The sequence below is a fragment of the Nycticebus coucang genome, chromosome 22 (genome assembly GCF_027406575.1).
Source record: "Nycticebus coucang isolate mNycCou1 chromosome 22, mNycCou1.pri, whole genome shotgun sequence".
NCBI classification, from domain to species: Eukaryota; Metazoa; Chordata; class Mammalia; order Primates; family Lorisidae; genus Nycticebus; species Nycticebus coucang.
This window is the reverse complement of record NC_069801.1, coordinates 16,374,837-16,396,479: the sequence shown is the minus strand read 5'-3', so window position 1 is coordinate 16,396,479 and position 21,643 is coordinate 16,374,837. Positions and strand designations below refer to the sequence as shown.

The 21,643-nt window shown below is 47.6% G+C and overlaps 1 protein-coding gene across 1 annotated transcript; it reads right to left on the bottom strand.

The window, feature by feature from the left end:
- Nucleotides 1-13,037: 13,037 nt before the first annotated feature.
- LOC128574669 (proproteinase E) lies at nt 13,038-21,418 on the bottom strand. Its single transcript, XM_053575535.1, has 8 exons — nt 21,247-21,418; nt 19,871-19,956; nt 18,144-18,241; nt 17,812-17,946; nt 16,350-16,486; nt 15,877-16,019; nt 14,305-14,457; nt 13,038-13,109 (listed from the first exon to the last, which is right to left on the bottom strand). Exons 1-8 carry the CDS (start codon nt 21,416-21,418, stop codon nt 13,092-13,094), a joined length of 942 nt encoding a protein of 313 aa, XP_053431510.1. The 3' UTR covers nt 13,038-13,091.
- Nucleotides 21,419-21,643: the final 225 nt, after the last annotated feature.

The window sequence follows — 21,643 nt, the reverse complement described above, 5'->3', positions numbered from 1 at the left end:
CTTCTCAGTCCGGCCTACGGTAGGGAGCTTTGAGTACAGCCTTTTTTTTAAGACAGAGTTTCTGGCTCGGTGTCTGTAGCACAGTGGATAGGGCACCGGCCACATGCACCAAGGCTGGTGGGTTCAAACCCAGCCCGGGCCAGCTAAACAAAGACAACTGCAACAACAACAACAACTAAAATAGCTGGGTGTTGTGGCAGGCGCCTGTAATCCAAGCTACTTGGGAGGCTGAGGCAAGAGAATCGTTTAAGCCCAAGAGTTGGAGGTTGCTGTGAGCTGTGACGCCACAGGACTGTACTGAGGGTGACATAGTGAGACTCTGTCTCAAAAAGAAAAAAAAAAGTTTCTGTTGCCCAGACCGGAGTCCTGTGGCATCAGCCATCAGCCTAGCTCACAGCAACCTCAGACTCCGGGATTCAAACAATAGTCCTGCCTCACCCACCTGGGTAGTAGCCAGGCACCCACCAAAACGCCCAGCTAATTTGAGCCTTTCCAATCAAAGGAAAAAAAACAAAAAGGAGGGCTGGCTGGCTGCCGTTTGGAGGCAGTGGTCCTGTATGGCACTCCATGGAATCACTCCACATAGGGGCAGTGGGCACAGTCAATTGGCCCAGCCTCAGTGTACCCACACAACAGTGGGCCTATGGCTTGGGGGGTGGGGGGACTTGACACAGTCTGTCCAAGGGAACACCATGTGTGTTAGGAGCCAAAATCTAAGTACTGTGCGCCTCTTTCTCAATGTTTTCCAACTGCTACCAGACGAGGCACTTTAGTTAAGTAAGACTTTTTTTTTTTTTTTTAAACAGAGTCTCACTCTATTGCCTAGACTAGAGTGCCATGGTGTCAGCCTTGGTGTCAGCCTAACTCACAGGAACCTGAAACTCCTGGACTCAAGCAATCCTCCTGCCTCAGCCTCCCAAGTAGCTGGGACTACAGGTGCCCACCACAATGCCCCACTAGTTTTTCTATTTTTAATAGAGACAGGATTTTTTTTTTTTTTTTTTTTTTGGACAGGGCTGGGTTTGAACCCACCACCTCCAGCATATGGGGCCGCACCCTACTCCTTTGAGCCACAGGCACCGCCCCTAGAGACAGGATCTTAACTCTTGCTCAGGCTGGTCTCAAACTCCTGAGTTCAAGTGATCCACTCACCTTGGCCTCCCAGAGTGCTAGGATTACATGTGTGAGCCATTGCTCCCAGCCAAGAACTGAAACTTTGGGCTCAGTGCCCGTATGTGGTTATGGCGCTGGCTATATGCACCAAGGCTGGCTGGTTGGAACCCAGCCTGGGCCAGCTAAACAACAATGACAACAAGAACAAATAGCCAGGCGTTGTGGCGGGCGCCTGTAGTCCCAGCTACTTGGGAGGCTGAGGCAAGAGAATCGCTTAAGTCCAAGAGTTTGAGGTTGCTGTGAACTGTGACCCCACGGCACTCTACTGAGGGCGACATAATGAAGCTCTGTCTTAAAAAAAAAAAAAAAAGAACTGACACTTTGAAATCATCGAGGTCTGGGTTGAGTCTGGATACATAGGTTGAATGACAGTAAGAGGAAACACTGAGATGCTACCCACGGCAGCCCACCCATCTTGCTCTTAATCCTGAAGGGGAAAGGATTTAGTTGTTAAGGAGAAGCACTCAGTTGGCTCATCCCTCTCTCCTTCCAACAGGCCTATCAATATGGGGTAGGCTGGGGGATTAAAAATGACACCCCAAATCTCTTGGGTAATCACTGAAGAACCAATGTCCTTGGGGAAAGGAAGACGTGCCCTTTGTTTACACTGCCACTGCTGTTCTGTAAACCCTTAGATGGTCAGGTACTCCACCAAACAGCTCAAGAACTAGGATTCCCTGCTCTGGTCTTACCCCTACCTATCAGAGTAACCAGGGGCCCTTCCCTGACTCACTCTTATAACCATGTTTTTCTACCTTTACCTCCTTTCTCAGCCTTGGATTCCCTGTGTAAAATGAGAGGGTTGGACCAGATCAGGGACTTCCAACTGTCGGTCTCAAACTCTTAAGTTTCCTTAGGAGTGCTTCAGAAATCTGGCTGGCGGAGGGGGTGGTACCTTGAGTCAGTTCCAATTGCAAAGGTTTATAAATTTATATGAAGTATCTATGTTTAGGTCTGCACAAGGTTATTGTAAGATTCAAGGTAAAATTCAAAACTTTGTGCTTTGTCCCCCATCTTTCCCCACCCTCCTGCTCACTCACTCTGCTCCTTGTTATTTTACAAACCTGACAAGCTCATCTTCACCTCTTCTTTTTCTGAGACAAAGACTCAGTCTGTCACCCCGGCTAGTACAGTGGTATCATCATAGCTCACTGCAACCTCAAACTTCTGGGCTAAAGCAATCTTCCTGCGTCAGCCACCCAAACAGCAGAGACTGCAGGCATGCAGCACCAGGCCCAGTTACCCAGAGTACTAGAATTACAGGTGTCATTGTAATTACATCACTGTGCCCAGCCTCATCTCTACCTCTTTTACTGATTGATTTCTTCTCTTTCCTGAGCTATGTTCATCCACGTTCCAGCTCACTCATAGCCTCTCCACAGCAATCTGCCCCCAGATGGCTGCCCCACCTACCCCTAAGGCACTCATCCAATCCCTTTATAACCTGTTACTGTGTTTTCATGATTACCTGTTTATTTTTTTGTTTAGATTTCTTTTTTTTCTTTTCCTTTTTTTTAGACAGAGTTTCACTATGTCACCCTCAGTAGAGGGCTGTGGTGTCACAGTTCACAGTAACCTCCAATTCTTGGGCTTAAGTGATCCTCTTGCCTCAGCCTCCCAAGTAGGTAAGAGTACAGGTGCCCACCACAACACCTGGCTATTTTTTGGTTGTAGATGTCATTGTTTTGGCAGACCTGGGCTGGGTTCAAACCTGCCAGCTTCGGTGTATATTGCTGGCACCCTAGCCACTTAAGCTACAGGTGCCAACCCCTGTTTAGGATTTCTTAGAAACAGGGTCTTGCTCTGTAGCCCAGAGTACCGTGATGTGATCAGCTCACTGCATCCTGTAACTCACTGCAACCTCAAACTCCTAGGTGCCAGCAATCCTCTAACTTCAACCTCCCTAGTAGCTGGGGCAACAGGTGCCTGCCACCATACCTGCCTAATTTTTAAAAATTTTTAGAGATAGGGTCTTGATATGTTGCCAAGTCTAATCTCGAACTCCTGGTCTCAAGTGATCCTTTTCCCTCAGCCTCCCAAGTACCTGGGGCTAGAGGCACATGCCACCAGACCCAGCGAATTCTGCAGTTTTTTTTGTAGAGATGGGGGTCTCACTCTTGTTTGGGCTGGTTTCGAATCCTCCTCAAGTAATCCTCCTGTCGTGGCCACTGTGTTTTTTTGTTTTGTTTTGTTTTTTACTATTTCATCCACTAGAGGTGGGGTCTACGAGGGCAAGGGCCTTGTTCATCTTGTCACCCACTATGTCTGTTAACCTAAAATAATCAAAAGGATCAGAATCCAGTTTTAAAGAATGTATTAGTTTGAGGGCCAGGTACAGTGGCTCATCCCTGTAATCCTAGCATTCTGGAAGGCAGAGATGGAAAGATCTCTTGAGCTCAAGAGCTTGAGACCAGACTGAACAAGAACGAGACCCTGTCTCTACTAAAAATAGAAAAATTAGTCAGGTACCATGGCAGGTGCCTATAGTCCCAGCTACTTGGGAGGCTGAGGCAGGAGGATGTCTTGAACCCTGAAGTTTGAGGTAGAGGTTGCTGTGAGCTAAGCTGATGCCATCACCCTCTAGCCCGGGCAACAGAATGAGACTCTCTAAAAGAAAAAAAAGAATGTGTTAGAGTGAAAAGCTGTGAATGACCATCCAGGAAAGACAGACTCCAGAGAAATGGGGGTCAGGGCTACTAAGTTAAAAGTTAATATCTTGTCATCATGGTGGCTCACCCTTACATGCTAGCACTCTGGGAAGCTGAGGTGGGCAGATTGCTTGACCTTGGGAGTTTAAGACCAGCCTGAGCAAAGCGAGACCTATCTCCACTAAAAATAGGAAAATTAGCCAGGCATTGTGGTGGGTGCCTGTAGCCTCAGCTACTCTGGAGGCTGAGGCAGGATTTCTTTTTATTGAGACAGAGTCTCACTAAGAGATTCTCTCTTAAGAGAATCATTTAAGCCCAAGAGTTGGAGGTTGCTGTGAGCTGTGACGCCACCGCACTCTACCAAGGGTGACATAGTGAGACTCTGTCTCACACACACACACAAAAAATGTAGAGATGGAGTTTCATGTAGTTTCTATGAGTGATCAGTAAGCTGATCACATCACGGTACTCTGGGCTACAGAGCAAGACCCTGTCTCTAAGAAACTATGATACCCAGGCTGGTCTTGAATTTCTAGCTTCAAGCCAAGTGATCCTCCCACCTCAGCCTCCCAAAGTACTAGGATTACACGGGGAGCACCATGATGCCAGGTCTTGTTTTCTTTTCCTTACAGCTTGTTTTCATCTTCTTTCCAATTTAAAAGACTGTACTTAACATTCCATTTTAGACAATGTGATTGTCATAAAATCTTTGTGTGAGATAGGTAAGAAGGAAGTTAATCTATAATGAAGATCAACAGTTAAGAGGGAGGAGATTGTCCCTGCCACCTTTAGTCACTTATAACATTTTCAAAAACAACGTCAGTAAGGAAAAAGGCTAAACTATAATCAGAGAAGCGAGTTATAGCTGTCTAGATTATAGCTGCCTGTTTACCTGACTCAGGGCCCATAATCACATTCCCTTCAGGCTTAGAATATTTTAAAGCTCCAACAGCTTAGATTTTGAATGATTTATTTTCACAATCCCCAGCACTTAAAACTGAGCATAGGCTGGACAGACACTGAGAGAAGGAATCAAGGCGTGAATAAATCAATGAATTGATGAATGAAAGAGAAGGCTTGAATTTTCTGAGAAAGCCAATCTGGTATAGACAACCAGGGACACAGCTGTAGCCTAACAAAATCAGGTTTGTTAGCTTGATGCAGCAAGGGAGACAATACACCAAAGAAACTCTAGCAGGGGTCCTCAAACTGCGGCCCGCGGGCCACATGAGGCAGTGTGATTGTATTTGTTCCCATTTTGTTTTTTTACTTCAAAATAAGATATGTGCAGTGTGCATAGGAATTTGTTCATAGTTTGTTTTTTTTTTTAAACTATAGTCTGGCCCTCCAACAGTCTGAGGGACAATGAATTGGGCCCCTGTTTAAAAAGTTTGAGGACGCCTCTAGAGTATCTCACCAGACAAGGAAGAAACAAAATTATCATAGGATTTGGAGAAGGGTGGAATTTAGGTGAAATTGAAATGAAACAATGTTGATAGGTTTAAAAAGCAACCCCGACTGAGTGTAAAGGGCTTAACATGTGGTTTGAGCTGAGGATCAAACTCATAGCCTTGTTTCCTTAGACACCACAAAGTTAAGATAAGTAAAGACTGGCTCGGCGCCCGTAGTACAGTGGTTATGGCACTGGCCACGTGCACCGAAGCTGGTGGGTTCAAATCCCACCCGGGCCAACTAAACAACAATGACAACTGCAACAAAAGAATAGCTGGGCGTTGTGGTGGGTGCCTGTAGTCCCAGCTACTTGGGAGGCTGAGGCAAAGAGAATTGCTTAAGCCTAGGAGTTGGAGGTTGCTGTGAGCTGTGACGCCAGGCACTCTACTGAGGGCAACATAGTGAGACTCTGTCTCAGAAAAAAAAAAAAAAAAAAAGATAAGTATAGACTGTCTTGTTAAAAAAAAAAATAATAAAAAGCCCTTGTCTGAGGCTCTACTTTGGAAATCTAGGCTGTTTCTAATCCCACTACATACGAGTAGGATATTCTGTTCTTACTAATGTGATTTACAACAGCAAAGTTTCTAACAGTCTCTAATTTTAGAGATCAGTGTTTTTCAGCACTATGTCTTTAGTGTGTTGGGTTTTTTGTTTGTTTTGTTTTGTTTTTGAGACAGAGTTTCATTCAGTTGCTCTGGGTTTGAGTGCCTCGTCGTTAAAACTCACTGCAACCTCAACCTCTTTGGCTCAAGTGATCATCTTGCCTCAGCCTCCTGAGTATCTGGGACTATAGGAGCTGGCCACAATGCCTGGCTATTTTAAGAGCCAGGATCTTGCTCTTGCTCGAGGCTGGTCTCAAACTTCTAAACTTGGCAATCCGTTGGCCTTGGCCTCCCAGAGTGCTGGGATTACAGGTGTGAGCCACTGTGCCCGGCCACTATGTCTTTGGTGTTAATTGACAAAAGAGGTTTGATAGACTCACGTTTGATAGGAAACCTCAAAGCCCTAATCATCTGGATGTGAGGGTACAGTCTCCCCCAACAGTGTGACCCCAGCTCTCTGGGCCTGTATCACTCTGGCCACCATTAAATACCACACAGAGTCACCACCCTACCTAGGGGATCCAGCTTCCCATTAGGCTATGGACTTGGCAGAATTTGGGTCATCTTTCTCCACCCTGTGCCCAACACGAAATACCAGCAAAGTGCTCAGTCCACGTCTATTCAATCCAATTGTTGACAGGCTTCCAAAGGCAAACAAACAACAAAAAAAAGGAAAAAGAAAAAAAAGAAGTGAAGGAACAATGAAATGGTTGGTAGCAGCCACGTAAGAGAAGTGGGGAAATGTGGCTGATTTTTTAAAAATCTAATTCAGGCCTGGCACGGAGGCTCACACTGATAATCTCAGCACTCTGGGAGGCCATGGCGGATGGATCTCCTGAGCTTAGGAGTTGAAGACCAGTCTGAGCAAGATCAAGACCCCCAGACTCTCCTAAAACAAAAAAAAAATTAAAAAATTAGCCAGTCATTGTGGTGGGCACCTCAGGAGACTGAGGCAAAATGATCACTTGAGCCCAAGTCTGAGTTTGCTGTAAGCTATGACACCACAGCACTCTATCCAGGGTGACAAAGTAAGACTCTGTCTCAAAAATAATAATAATAATCTAGAGATTTCCCAAAGTGGAAACCTGTAAGATGTGGCCAATGTATAATAATACTAATATTCTGAAAAAAAGAAAATGGAATTGTTGAATTTTAGGATTAAAAGAATGAATTATTGACACTTTAATGATTTTTTTTTTAAACTTTTAAAAAAAATCTTTCTAAAAATTGTTTAACGAAGGGTGGCACCTGTAGCTCAAGGAGTAGGGCGCCGGTCCCATATGCCAGAGGTGGCAGGTTCAAACCTAGCCCCGGCCAAAAAACAAAAAACAAAAAAACAACAACAAAAAAATTGTTTAATGAAGAGAATCATCCTGGACAGAGCCTGAGATAGGGCCTGCCACTTTTTTTTTTTTTTTTTTTGAGACAGAGTTTCACTTTGTCGCCCTGAGTAGAGTGCTATGGTGTCACAGCTCACAGCAACCTCAAACTCGTGGGCTCAGGCAATTTTCTTGCCTCGGCCTCCAGAGTAGCTGGAACTATAGGTGCCCACCACAATGCCTGGCTATTTTTTAGAGATGGGGTCTGGCTCTTGCTCAGGCTGGTCTTGAACTTGTGAGGTCAGGCAATCTACCTGCCTTAGCCTTCCAGAGTGCTGGAATTACAGAGTGAGCCAGCACACCCAGCTATAGTCTCACTTTTGCTCGGGCTGGTCTCCAATTCCTTCAACCTGGAAGGGTGGTAGGGTAAGCCTGGTAGGGTGAGCCAGCACCCTACCCAGCCTATTTTCATCATTTAAAAATTTTGCCCTATACCTTAAGGACAATATCTTTATTACTTTTTTTTTTTTTTTTTGTAGAGACAGAGTTTCACTGTACCACCCTCGGGTAGAGTGCCATGACGTCACACAGCTCACAGCAACCTCTAACTCTTGGGCTTAGGCGATTCTCCAGAGTCTCACTTTCTGGCCCTCCGTAGAGTGCCGTGGCCTCACACAGCTCACAGCAACCTCCAACTCCTGGGCTTAAGCGATTCTCTTGCCTCAGCCTCCCGAGTAGCTGGGACTACAGGCGCCCGCCACAATGCCCGGCTATTTTTTGGTTGCAGTTTGGCCGGGGCCGGGTTTGAACCCGCCACCCTCGGTAATGGGGCCGGCGCCCTACCGACTGAGCCACAGGCGCCGCCCCGCCCAGCTATTTTTTTGTTGTTGCAGTTTGGCCGGGGCTGGGTTTGAACCCGCTACCCTCGGCATATGGGGCTAGCGCCCTACTCACGAAGCCACAGGCGCCGCCCATCTTTATTACTTTTAAAAGGGAATTGAATTTGGGCGGCGCCTGTGGCTCAGTGAGTAGGGCGCCGGCCCCATATGCCGAGGGTGGCGGGTTCAAACCCGGCCCCGGCCAAATTGCAACAAAAAAATAGCCGGGCGTTGTGGCGGGCGCCTGTAGTCCCAGCTACTCGGGAGGCTGAGGCAAGAGAATCGCTTAAGCCCAAGAGTTAGAGGTTGCTGTGAGCCGTGTGACGCCACGGCACTCTACCCGAGGGCGGTATGTGAGACTCTGTCTCTACAAAAAAAAAAAAAAGGAATTGAATTTAAAAGAGAATTGACGGGCGGCACCTGTGGCTCAGTGAGTAGGGCGCCGGCCCCATATACCAAGGGTGGCGGGTTCAAACCCGGCCCCGCCGAACTGCAACAAAAAAAAATAGCCGGGCGTTGTGGTGGGCGCCTGTAGTCCCAGCTACTCGGGAGGCTGAGGCAAGAGAATCGCTTAAGCCCAGGAGTTGGAGGTTGCTGTGAGCTGTGTGAGGCCACGGCACTCTACCGAGGGCCATAAAGTGAGACTCTGTCTCTACAAAAAAAAAAAAAAGAGAATTGACATTGTGCTTTTCGAAAAAGCAGATTATTGGTTTTTCATTATTTAGAAAACAGAAGCAAAAGAATTGTTGGTGTTGATACTCTAATCATTACTCAAAAAATTAAGTTATTGGCTATATGGGTTTTAAAAGATTTGAATTGTTGAAACTTAGAGATTTTTAAAAAAGGAAAATTGTTGATTAAATTGTTGGCAGTTTTAGGCAAGATTGCCTGACTCTCTGCTGCCCATGTGTGGTGAGAACAGGGTCATAGCAGCTCCCAGCCTCCCCCTGAGGCTGAGTAGAGGTCCCCTGGGGGCCTGCTGGCCGGCCACATTATGGGATTACATCCATCTCACTGCCCTTTACCCTGAAACTGTTTTGGAGGCCTTTCCCTGACTCATTGGGAGGAAGTGGACACTCAACCTTTGCAACCCTGCCTGACAGTCCCATGTCCCCAGGCACTGTTTGGCTTGATACAAATGATTAATGTATGTGTGATTCTAGAACTTCCATACCCCTCCCTATGATGCAGAAGTCTGCCGTGCTCAATCAACTCTGCTCCTTCCTACCCTTCAGTCTGGCCTTGCCAGACCAGTTCTTGGAATTTTGTAAGAGCTGGAGTGAGGAGAAGGACTGGGAAAGAGTTTTGTGGGGGAGAGTTGAGATGCTAGGAGTGATTTTAGGAGTAAAATATGATGGAGTTTGTAATCTGTGGGGGCAGTGGATGGGAAAAGAAAAGATAGGAATTTTTAGGGATTGTTGTACAATCACTTTAGAGAGCAATTTGGCAATTAGTAAAGTTGAAAATGAGCACACCCTCCCACTCAGCAAGTCCATTTCTTGGAATATACCCTGGAGAAACTCTCACACATGTGCACCTGGAGATATGTCCAAGGATAGCCATTGAAGCATTGGTTATAATCACAAAAAATTGGCCCTGGTCTAAATGTCCAGGAGCAGGAGATAAAGGATAAATAAGTAGTGTTGTTGTGCAATAGGATACTCTGCAATGAATTACAGATGTATAAAGCAGTATAAATGGACCTCAAAAACATAACATTAAAGGGAAGAGGCAGGTTTCAGGATAATTCTTTTTTTTTTTTCTTTTTTTTGCAGTTTTTGGCTGGGGGCTGGGTTTGAACCTGCCACCTCTGGTATATGGGGCCAGCGCCCTACTCCTTTGAGCCACAGGTGCTGCCCCATGGATAATTCATACAGCATGAAGTTGTGCATGTATTTTAAAAAACCAAAACAAAATGAAATATATTTTTTATGGATGTTTGTATATGATAAAATTATAACACCACAGAATAAAAGGATAAATACCAAACTCAAACCTATCAGTCAGGATAGGTTAGGTCCATGCTGCTGTACCAAATAACACCCAAAATCTTAGTAGCTTTTGACAACAGAGTTTCTCTCTCTGAGACAATTCTCACTCTATTGCCTAGGCTAGAGTGCCCCAGCATCAACCTAGCTTACAGCAATCTCGAACTTCTGGGTTCAATCAATTCTCCTACCTCAGCCTCCCAAGTAGTTGGGAATACAGGTGCACACCATGACACCTGGCTAATATTTCTTTTTTTTTTTTTTTTGGCCGGGGCTGGGTTTGAACCCGCCACCTCCGGCATATGGGACCGGCACCCTACTCACTGAGCCACAGGTATTTCTTTTCTTTTTTGAGACAGAGTCTCATTATGTCGCCCTCTGCAGAGTGCTGTGGCATCATAGTTCACAGCAACCTCAAACTCTTGGACTTAAGTGATTCTCTTGCCTCAGCCTCCCAAGTAGCTGGGACTACAGGTGCCCACCTCAACGCCCAGCTATTTTTGTTGTTGTTGTTGTTGCAGTTGTTTAGCTGGCCCGGGCCGGGTTCGAACCCACCACCCTCGGTGTATGTGGCTGGCACCGTAACCACTGGGCTACAGGTGCCGAGCCTAATTTTTTTATTTTTAGTAGAGATGGAGTCTTGACTTTGCTCAAGCTAGTCTCAAACTCCTGAGTTCAAGCAATCCTCCTTCCTCAGCCTCCTAGAGTGCTGGGACCACAGGTGTGATCTACTGCATCCAGCCCAGAGTTTATTTCTCGGTTTTGTGACATGTATGTCGGGAGCTGGCATAGGCCCCAGTCCACATCTGGCTAACCACCAGATGCCATGGGAGAAAGAGCGCATGCCAAATTTCTCTGTCTTTGAAAACTTCACCTTGTCCAAAGCAATCCAGACTTCAAGGGGGCAGGCAAGAGCTAACCTACAATGTGCCCCAAAGAAAACACAGTAATATTTGTTGCACAACCCCACACCCATCTTGACAATGACTTTTGGAAAGAGTACAAAGGGGCCTCCATCTTAACTGTAATTATTATTATTATTATTTTTTGAGACAAAGTCTCAAGCTGTCGCCCTGGGTAGAGTACTATGGTGTCATAGCTTACAGCAACCTCCAACTCTTGGGCTCAAGCCATCCTCTTCCCTCAGTTTTTCTATTTTTAGTAGCGATGGGGTCTTGATTTCGCTCAGGCTAGTCTGAAATTCATGAGCTCAAGCAATCGACCCGCCTTGGCCTCCCAGAGTGCTAGGATTACAGATGTGAGCCAATGCACCTGGCCTGTAATTATTATTTTTTTAAATGTGAAGCAAAAATGTGAAATGTGTTCATTCTGAAGGGAGAATACCTATCTGGGTGTTTACTGTATTATTCTTCATGTTGTTTCTTTTTCTTTTTTTGAGACAGAGTCTCACTTTATTGCCCTCAGTAGAGCACTGTGGCGTCACAGCTCACAACAACCTCCAACTCCTGGGCTTAGGCAATTCTCTTGCCTCAGCCTCCCGAGTAGCTGGGACTACAGGCATCCGCCACAGCGCCTGGATATTTTTTGTTGCAGTTTGGCCAGGGCTGGGTTTGAACCCGCCACCTTTGGTATATGGGGCCAGCACCCTACCCATTGAGCCACAGGCGCCACCCATCTTATTTCTTTTTCATTCATAACCAAAAGTATAATTTTTATTTTATTTCATTAATTAATTTATTTATTTTTGAGACAGAGTCTTACTCTGTCACCCTCGGTAGCATGCTGTGGTGTGATAGATTACATTAAACTCAAACTGTTGGGCTCAGGTGATTCTCTTGCCTCAGCCTCTGAAGTAGCTGGGACTATAGGTGCCGGCTACCACACCCAGCTATTTTTTAGAGATGGGGTCTTACTCTTGCTCAGGCTGGTCTCAAACTCCTGAGCTCAAACAGTCCACCAGCCTGGCCTTCAGAGTGCTAGAATAACAGGCATGAGCTGCTGCACTGGGCCCAAATGTATAATTTTTAAAGGGAGGGTACAACTGGAACATTAATATTAAAGCTCCTTCTTGTATGTCCTTGCTGGGACCTCATTTGCTTTCACAGTGTGTGGGAGAAACAGGAGGAAAGAGATTTGATTGTTGTATGTGGCGTTTGTCTGCCCAGCAGTAGTCTTTTTTCTTTTTTCTTTTTTTTTTTTTGTGATTTTTGGCCGGGGCTGGGTTTGAACTTGCCACCTCTGGCATATGGGACGGGCGCCCTACTCCTTGAGCCACAGGCGCCGCCCCCAGCAGTAGTCTTTTTAAAAACTTCAGTGCCTGTGTGCATACCTGTGTGTGCTGATGCGATGCCTGCGTCTTCTCCCTCCCGCAGCAAGGGCTGTCCCTGAGCTTGTCTGACTCACTTCTGTACTCCCTGCCCTGAACCTGCCTCAAGGCAGGAACTAGTAAAGGTTTAATGAGCCAACTCCAATAAACTCCTTTCTCTATAGATAATGAGCCACTGCAGGGCAGGAGCCCTGTCTCGGAGCCCTCCTCTTGCACAGGGAATGGTTGCTTGTTGCATGAATGAATGACCACAGCCCTCCTTCTCTAGTCCATCAATGGAGGAAGAAAACACACGGTCCTTCCCATTCTACCATGACCCTCCTAAGAGGCTGACAGGGTCAGTTTTTCTGCAGATTTTACCATGTTTTTGTGCCTGCATTGACAGGCAACTGATGCATATGTGACCATATACCTTGGTGCCCAGTTTGTCCCAATTTTCTGGGACTTTCCCCTTCTCAGTTTTAGCACTGCAATTCCAGCATCCTAGAAAGCCCTCAGTCCCAGCCAAATCAGGATGGTGGGTCACCCCATAGCAACTGCCTTCTTCTCTCAGACCCTTATTTTTTTCTTCATCTTCTCATGAGAGGGTTGGATCTGGTCTTGTCTCTGCATATTGGATCTAAGATTTTAGGAACAGATGGAAAGAGGTGAGCCAATGAAGGAAGAAAGATTCAACTTGGAACTTTCCAGGAGATCTTTATTTTTCATAAAGGATGTGGGATTAGCTCTGCTGGCTGGGCCCTTCTAGTGGCTTGCTATGGTCTGGAAAAAAGAACAGTCTAGTTAGGGGCACAGATTCTGGAGCCAGATAGAGCCTGGTTTAACCCCCAGCCCTGCTGTGTGACCCTGGGTGAGTGACTTGAATTCTCTGAGCCTATTTTCTCACTTATGCAGTCAGGGTAATAATAGAACTGAGCTTATGGGTTTGTAGTTTGGGACTTGTTTTTGTTTTTTTGTTTTATTTATTTTTATTGTTTTTTTTTTTGAGACAGAGCCTCAAGCTGTCGCCCTGGGTAGAGTCCTGTGGCATCACAGCTCACAGCAACCTCCAACTCCTGGGCTCAAGTGATTCTCCTGCCTCCGCCTCCCAAGTAGCTGGGACTACAGGCCCCCACCACAACTCCCAGCTATTTTTTGGTTGCAGCCGTCATTGTTGTTTGGCGGATCTGGGCTGGATTTGAACCCACCAGCTCAGGTGTGTATGTGGCTGGCACCTTAGCTGCTTGAGCCACAGGCACTGAGCCTTGTTTTTGGTTTTTGAGACAGAGTTGCATTCTTCTGCCCAAGCTAGAGTACCTTGGTGTCATCATCACAGTTCACAGCAACCTCAAATCCCTGGGTTGAAGGAAACCTCTTGCCTCAGCCTCCCAGGTAGCTGGAACTATAGGTACCCACCATGACACCTGGCTAGAGATGGAATCTCGCTCTTGCTCAGGCTGGTCTCAAACTCCTGGGTTCTTAAGTAAACAGCTAACTAAAGTTCTCCTCACTGTACTTGGCACAAGTTTTAGTGGCTTATAGATTGTAGCTCTGACTGTGATCACAAACAGTATCAGCTCCCGGATGAAATCTGATCTCTCTCTGGGGCCTGATGAGCCCCTTGTCACAGCTCTCATTGAATTTCTTCATTATTGTTCATTTAGTCACCTGTCCCCTACCAGGCAGGCCCTTGTCTGGCCTGTCTCTTTCTTCTCCATGACAAGAGAGGACTAGATCAGAGGAGTGTTTCATAAACACTTGTTGAAATAAGGAAGTTCCACAGTAGTTCCAAGCTCCGCCCAGATGCCATTAAGTTCTCAGGGACACGCTATAGGGGAAAAAACATCCCCAACCCTCTCTGGCATGTTCCCAAAGGCCCCTGCATGACTGACCTTCTAGAGTCCTTTCAATCCCTCCCCAGGGTGTGCTGTGTCTCACTCGTTACCTCACGGAAGTGCTGCCACCCTGTCCCCCTCACCTCCTCAATCCAGTCAATGAAGGCTGAGACTCGAGTGAACACCGTGGGCTTCCTAAGGGTGTTGCAGCCGAGGGAGGAAACAAAGCTGGTGACACCGTGGACCTGCCAGGAGCCATCTGCCGCGGGGCAATTCAGGGGTCCTCCAGAGTCACCCTGGAACCATGAGAGAGATTGGGGAACTGAACCATGTCTGAGGGTTCAGGAACTGTTCTGAGCTTTAGGGATTTTGAGAAATGCTCATATTACTTTATGCTGTTGGCTTTTTTGTGTTGGGGAATAATAGTATTTGCCCAAGTGCTTGAGAAGATTAAATGAGAGGATGTATGATCTTTTTTGTTTGTTTGTTTTGCAGTTTTTGGCCCCGGGCCGGGTTTGTATATGGGGCCGGCGCCCAACTCCTTTGAGCCACAGGTGCCGCCCTGGATATATGATCTTAACACAACATCTAGGAGAGAGGAAGCACCCAATAAATGGCGGTTCCCATCATTAGGACCACATTACGTGTGTTATTCATACTCACTTAGAATAAAATTATAGTTTTGGGTTTTGTTTTTATTTTTTTTTTTTTGAGACAGAGTCTCACTCTGTTGCCCCATGCCAAAGGCCAAAGTGCAGTGCATCAAGCTCATCAGAGTCACTGTAACCTCAAGCTCCTGGGCTCAGGCCACCCTCCTGCCTCAGCCTCCTTAGTGGCTGAGACTATAAGTGCATGCCACCATGCCTGGGCAATTTTTCTATTTTTTATTTTTTTTTATTGTTAAATCATAGCTGTGTACATTAGTGCAATCAAGGGGTGCAATGTGCTGGTTTCATATACAATCTGAAATATTCTCATCAAACTGTTCAACATAGCCTTCATGGCATTTTCTTAGTTACTGTATGTAGACATTTGTATTCTGCCTTTAGTAAGCTTCGCCTGTACCCATTCTAAGATGCACCGTTGGTGTGGCCCCACACATTACCCTCCCTCCACCCTAACCTCCCCCCTCCCTTCCCCTTCCTTGGCCCTTTCCTCATAGTCTTGTGCTATAGTTGGGTTATAGCCTTTGTGTGAAAGCTATAATTTAGCTTCATAGTAGGGCTGAGTACATTGGATACTTTTTCTTCCACTTTTTCTATTTTTTAGTAGAGACGAGTTCTCGCTCACTCCTGACTGGAAGCAATCCTCCTGCCTTGGCCTCCCAAAGTGCTAGGATTATAGGCATGAGCCACTATGCCCCACCAATGACAGTATTCTTAATGTTTAATAACTTGAGAACCACAGAGCTGGCATGACTTTAGAAGTCATAGCTGGTGTCCCTTGCTATGTGTACGGGGAAGCCTGCAGACCAAAGAGGGATAGTGACTTGGTCCGGGTCAAGACAGAGTTTGAGCTGGGACTGGAATCCAGGGGCCTGAGCCCCTAGTCTGGCCTCTGCATCTGAACTACGCTGACTTCCCCCAAGTCCTGCCTGGCCTGGGGGGTGGATGGAATGAGCAGGCAAGATACCTCCTCCACCTCTTGGGCAAATGACATGTACCCTGGGGCCCTGCACACCCAGCACCACTGGGGGGAGGCAAGAGCTGACTTACATTGCAGCCGGAGCGGATGTCCCCACCAGCACACACCATGGTCTTCTTCACAGTTAAGCCCCACCAGGTCAACCTGGAGCAGTGCTCATAGTCCACCACGGGCAGCAGGGCCTGCTGCAGCTTGTCTGGGAGTGGCCCATTGGCTGCAGGGGTAGAGAGCTTTGAGTGAGGGATCTGGGGGTGCAGGGCTAGGAGCTGCAGAGAAAGGGCACAATCAAGAACACAACTCTTCTCTCCTTCCCCTAGCTGTGTGATCCTGTCTGTTTTGTGCACCATTACATCCCAGCCCTTGGCACACAGGACGCCACTGTCTAATGGGACACATTCATGTTTAGGAGGATGGCCGGGGAGAATGCGGCTAGAGAGACGTGGGAGAAAAGTTATAAGTGTTCTGGTGTTACCTTCAACCCCAGCCCCCAGGCCCTGTCTTTCTGCCTTGGTCTTTGTGGCCAGCTAGAGGGATCAGTACGTACTATACAGACGGCCCCAGCCACTGATGTAGCAGGGCTCATTGTTGGGCAGGATGTCGCCAGCAGGGGGCAGGCAGGCAAGCTGGACAGTGTCTCCCAGCTGGGCGCTGCGTGAGAGCTTGATGAGGGCGATGTCATTGCTGGGGAGGAGAGAAAAGTTCTCTAACTGTCCCAAGTTCAAGTCCCCCTTCCAGCTTTATTCCAGCTGTTCCATCGGTGAGGTGACCCCAGGGCTCCTTTGCCTTCCCAATCCATTTTTTTTTTAAGAGAGGGGGTCTCACTGTGTTGCCCAGGCTGATCTCAAACTGCTAGCCTTCAGCAGTGCTTTCACCTTGGCTTCTCAAAGTGCTGGGATTACAGGCAGGAGCCACCACACCCAGCCAAAGCCTACAATACTACAGCACCTGGTAGTCCCAAGCAGTCACCTGAGATGCCCCTAGGTACTAACCAGGCCCCATCCTGCTTATCTTCCGAGATCAGATGAGATAGGGCATATTCAGAGTGGTATGGCTGTAGATGAAGTCCATTCTAAAGGCTGAGTAATGTTAAGAAGCCCTCCCCTTGCTTTGCTCATGCTGACCCTTAACCTTCAGAATTGTCTTGTCCTCCTCTGCTTATACTTCAGTGGGTTGCACAGTGTCAGGGTCACCTGCAGGGATTGTTAAACACAGATTTCTGGATACCACCTCAAAGCTTCTGATGCAGTGAGTGTGGGCTAAGGCCCAAGAATTCACATTTCGAATAGGTTCTCTTGCTGTGGGGACCGGGACCACACTTTGAGAATCACTGCACCTGCCAGCCTGTCACTCAAGCCATTTCACCCAAGTCTGGCTTTTCTCTCTCCTTACACCAGGAGCTCTGTGAAGGTGGGTCAGGGTCTTGGTCATTCACTCAAAAAGATGAGTCTCTCAGACTTAACAGTTTTGCATACAATTTTCTTAAGATTATCTCCTTGACCTCCATAACCACCCAGGAAGACCTGGTTCATGGTTACCCTTTTACTAGTGGCAAAACAGAGGCCCAGAGAAAGTTAGTGACTTGCCCAGGCCAGTAGAGAGTTAGTGCTGGAGCCTAACTCTTGGGCCACTGTACCTCTTTCTGCCCAGAGAACCCAGGATGAGCTGTACAAACCAGCTGTCAAATGTAGAAGCCCTCAGATTTGGGGGAAGAGTGCCAGAGGAGTCCTGGGCTCTCTTGAAGCCAACTATCTAAGTGGCCTCCCTTGAAGCCAACTAGCTAAGTGGCCTTTTTTGGAGAGTTATTGCCCCATCCTGGGCTCCACTGTCTGCTCTGGAGGGAGACAGATTTGGTGTCAATGATGCTTAAAGGCTCTTTTGGCTCAAGCCCCTGATGTGTGGGACCTGGACACAGGTTGCTGCACTCAGCGCCAATGTCCCTGGGAGCCTCCTCAGATTCGGGAGGAAGAGTAGAGGAGCCCTGGTTTCAGGCCTGAGAATTCACTCACCCGCAGCTCACACAGTTGGAGTTCCAAAGGGGGTGCACGTAGATGTCCCCGGCATTGATGGGGATCACCTGCTCAACACCCTCCTTCACAGCCCGGTCGTATTCACCCAACACCACCTGGTAGGTCCGGGACCTCCTGCAGCGGAGGAGAAGTCAGTCTGGGCTAGCTTCTGTCCTCCCTTGAAGTCACTCACTGTCCCCTTCCAGCCTTTGCTTCAGGCTGTTCCACCTCTGAGATACCCCTGAGGCTCCTTTGCCCTCCCAATTCATTTATTTTTTAATACCCCAGTTGCCTGGGTCTCGTGCAGGGTTGAAACAAGTGACAGAACTCACGAGATGCAGTGACCTGCAGTCATAACCCAATCTGGGTGGATAAGGCTGCCGCCACACGTGTGGTAGAAGGCTCCATTACTCTCATACTGCAGGGAGACCTGGAGGCCAAGCAGGAAAGAGCCTGAGTGTCCTGGGCCACATGGTGAGAGTGTACACCAATGGCTGTACAGGTTGCACACTGTATAACTCTAGAGGGTCCCATCCACACAGAAAACAGTAGCCCCTTTTGAAATGTGCAGTGCACAGCCTACACAACTGCCCTATTATTAATATTTTCCCACTGGAATCACGTTCTGATTCTCTAAAGTTTCCCCATTCTGGGCCTATGACCTCCCAGGGGATCCCAACATCCCCACATTCTTTGCCCACTAGGGAAACCTCTGTCTCTTGAGAGCCCCCCGCCCTGCCCCACCTCCCAGGTCCTCTGCGCTTTCAAGGCCACATTCTTCTTTATTTTTATTTTATTCTTTGAAATTTTTATTATTTATTTTGAGACAGAGTCTCACTTTGTTGCCCTCAGTAGAGTGCTGTGGTGTCACAGCTCACAGCAAACTCCTGGGCTCAAACTCCTGGGCTCAAGTGATTCTCTTGTCTCAGCCTCCCGTGTGGCTGGGACTACAGGCACCTACCACAATACCCAGCTATTTTTAGAGATGGGGGTCTCACTTTTGCTCAGGCTGGTCTCAAACCTGTGAGCTCAGGCAGTCCACCCACCTCAACCTCCCAAAGTGCTAGAATTATAGCTGTGAGCCACTATGCCCAGCCCAGAGCCGCATTCTTCTGAACCTCAGGTCCCTTGGGTTTCCTGAAGCAGCACAACTCACTGAAGTCTTTTTTTTTTAGAGACAGAGTCTCACTTTATCACCCTCGGTAGAGTGCCGTGGCATCACACAGCTCACAGCAATCTCCAACTCCTGGGTTTAGGCAATTCTCTTGCCTCAGTCTCCCAAGTAGCTGGGACTACAGGCGCCTGCCACAACGCCTCAGCTATTTTTTTGTTGCAGTTTGGCAGGGGCTGGGTTTGAACCCACCACCCTTGGTATATGGGGCTGGCTATTTTTTATTTATTTTTTATTTTTTTTATTTATTATTTTTTTAATTTCTTTTTTTTGTAGAGACAGAGTCTCACTGTACCACCCTCGGGTAGAGTGCCGTGGCGTCACACGGCTCACAGCAACCTCTAACTCTTGGGCTTACGCGATTCTCTTGCCTCAGCCTCCCGAGCAGCTGGGACTACAGGCGCCTGCCACAACGCCCGGCTATTTTTTGTTGCAGTTTGGCCGGGGCTGGGTTTGAACCCGCCACCCTCGGCATATGGGGCCAGCGCCCTACTCACTGAGCCACAGGCGCCGCCCTATTTTTTATTTTTTTTTAATGCTGGCTATTTTTTAGAGATGGGGGTCTCGCTCTTGCACAGGCTGGTTTCAAACTCATAAGTTCAAGAAATTCACCCACCTCAGCCTCCCAGAGTACTAGGATAATAGGTGTGAGCCATGACACCAGGCCCTTTCCAGGTTCCACTTTTAAATTGCAAACAGCCAGGTGAGGACTACAAATGGAAGAGGCAAAACCTCCACGTGAAGTTGGTTAGCCAGGGGGTTTCCTGGCTTTTGGAACCTGAAGTGGATATTGAAGTGAAATAACGGCGTCAAGGCCAGATGCCTTGCCACCCGAGCTTGGGGTCCAGAGCCTATGGTTAGAATTAGTGCAGCTGGTATCGCTCTTACCTGCCAGGACCAGCTGTAGGGGACTGCGTCCTCACCATTGACAACTCGGCTGGCAGGATTGTAGCCAGGTCGGCCACAGCCTGAGACTACAAGGGAGAGTAGAGGTGTCAATTAGCCAGAGGGTCCCCAAAAGGAAAGAGGAGGCCAAGGTCCCAGTCGTAGCTGTGCCACAAACTGGCTGTGTGACTCCATGCAAACCCCTTTACCTCTCTGGGCCTCAGGAGCCACATGTGAACAGTGAGCATTTGGACTAGAGAGGGGGTTTTCAGAGTCTCAGGAGTCCAGGGATAGAGTTTAAAATGTGGTCTCCATGAATGGTTGAAAAGGTCGATACACTTAGAACAGTGCCTGTGCCCTTAAAAAGTGATTGCTATTGTCATAAAGTGTGGAGGCTTTGAAGTAAGACTGCCTGGGTTCAACGTGTAGCTCTGCCCTTTGTTCTAGGATTAGCTACTTATCTGGAGGGTCAGTTTCTCCATTTTGAAAATGGTGATAATAGTACTACTGACCTCATAGAGATGTCATGAGAATTTTTTTTTCTCCTCTAATTTTTGAGACAAGGTCTTACTCTGTCACCCAAGATAAAGTGCAATGGTGTCATCATAGTTCACTGCAACCTCGAACTCCTGGTCAAGCAATTCTTGTGCCTCAGCCTCCTGAGTAACTGGGCCTACAGGCATGTGCCATGACATGGCTAATTTTTTGTTTTCTATTTTTGGTAGAGACTCTTGCTTGAGCTTGTCTCAAACTCCTGGCCTCAAGCAATCCTCTCACTTTGGCCTCCCAAAGTGCAAAGACTGCAGGCATGAGCCACTATACATGGCCCAACATGAGATAATATTAAAAAAAAAGAACAACTAAAACCCTTAGCATTCTGCCTATATATAGTAAAAGATAAGTGTTCTCTGTTACCATTATTGTCAGTCAAGGGAGACTGCTAGGACGAGGTGGCCCTGAGCTGACAGGAAGACCAGGAATAAGCTAGATCACAAGATATAGAGCCAGGTGGGGAGAGTAGGTAGAAGAGGGGAGTGGAGAATTAAGCAAAAGAGTAGAAATTTCAACCTAAGAAGTCTAACTACAGAGCCCAAATTCTTAACCATCATGCTTTGTTTATTGCTTCCATCAAGTCCTCCCACTATAGCCCTGTGGGTGCTCCCAATCTTTCTCCTGAGCTGGTCCATCTGCAGCTTCCTCCCTGCTCTCCTGCTCTAGCACCAAGCCAGAAGCCCCTACAGTTGCACCACAGGTACAAGCTGAGACCCCTTCCCGGGGAACCAGGTGTCGGATACCATGAACCCCTTGGGTGGGTGGTAGATTCAAGGACGCCTAGCCCAGTGCAGTACAGAGAGCACAGACACAGGCTGGGGGCTTACCAAGGGCCACAAATAAGAGGAAACTCAGCTGCCGGAGCATTGTGACTTTTGAGATGACAGGAAACTGATGCAGAGCCTGGGGCTCTAATATAGCGTAGAAGGCAGGCAGGTGGGAGGACGGGGGGACTGGGCCCCATTCCCAGAACAGGTGGTGGAACACCAGGTCTCCCATAGTCCAAGGCCACATCTCCCACCCCCTGCAGGTGGAGGAGTGACAGCCAAGGGAAGGACCCAGAGTTTCTTCCAACATGTGGCTGCAACAGGTGGCATTGAATGGCCAACTGATAATGGGAGCATGAAGGTAAGTTCACATCAGAGCGAAAAGGTCTCTTTTGGGGAAGAACATTGGGTCCTGTAACTGATTAGACCTGGGTTCAAATCCTGGGTCTGCTACTTC

What these genes read in the sequence shown, in the direction of transcription:
- LOC128574669 (XM_053575535.1), bottom strand. Translation starts at nt 21,418, where the DNA reads ATGGGAGACCTGGTGTTCCACCACCTGTTCTGGGAATGGGGCCCAGTC. An exon ending in TCCAACTGTGTGAGCTGCGG is followed by an intron (nt 16,487 to 17,811) that starts GTGAGTGAATTC and finishes TCTCCTCCCCAG; the next exon opens with CAATGACATCGCCCTCATCA. An exon ending in TGGCTGGGGCCGTCTGTATA is followed by an intron (nt 16,020 to 16,349) that starts GTACGTACTGAT and finishes CTACCCCTGCAG; the next exon opens with CCAATGGGCCACTCCCAGAC.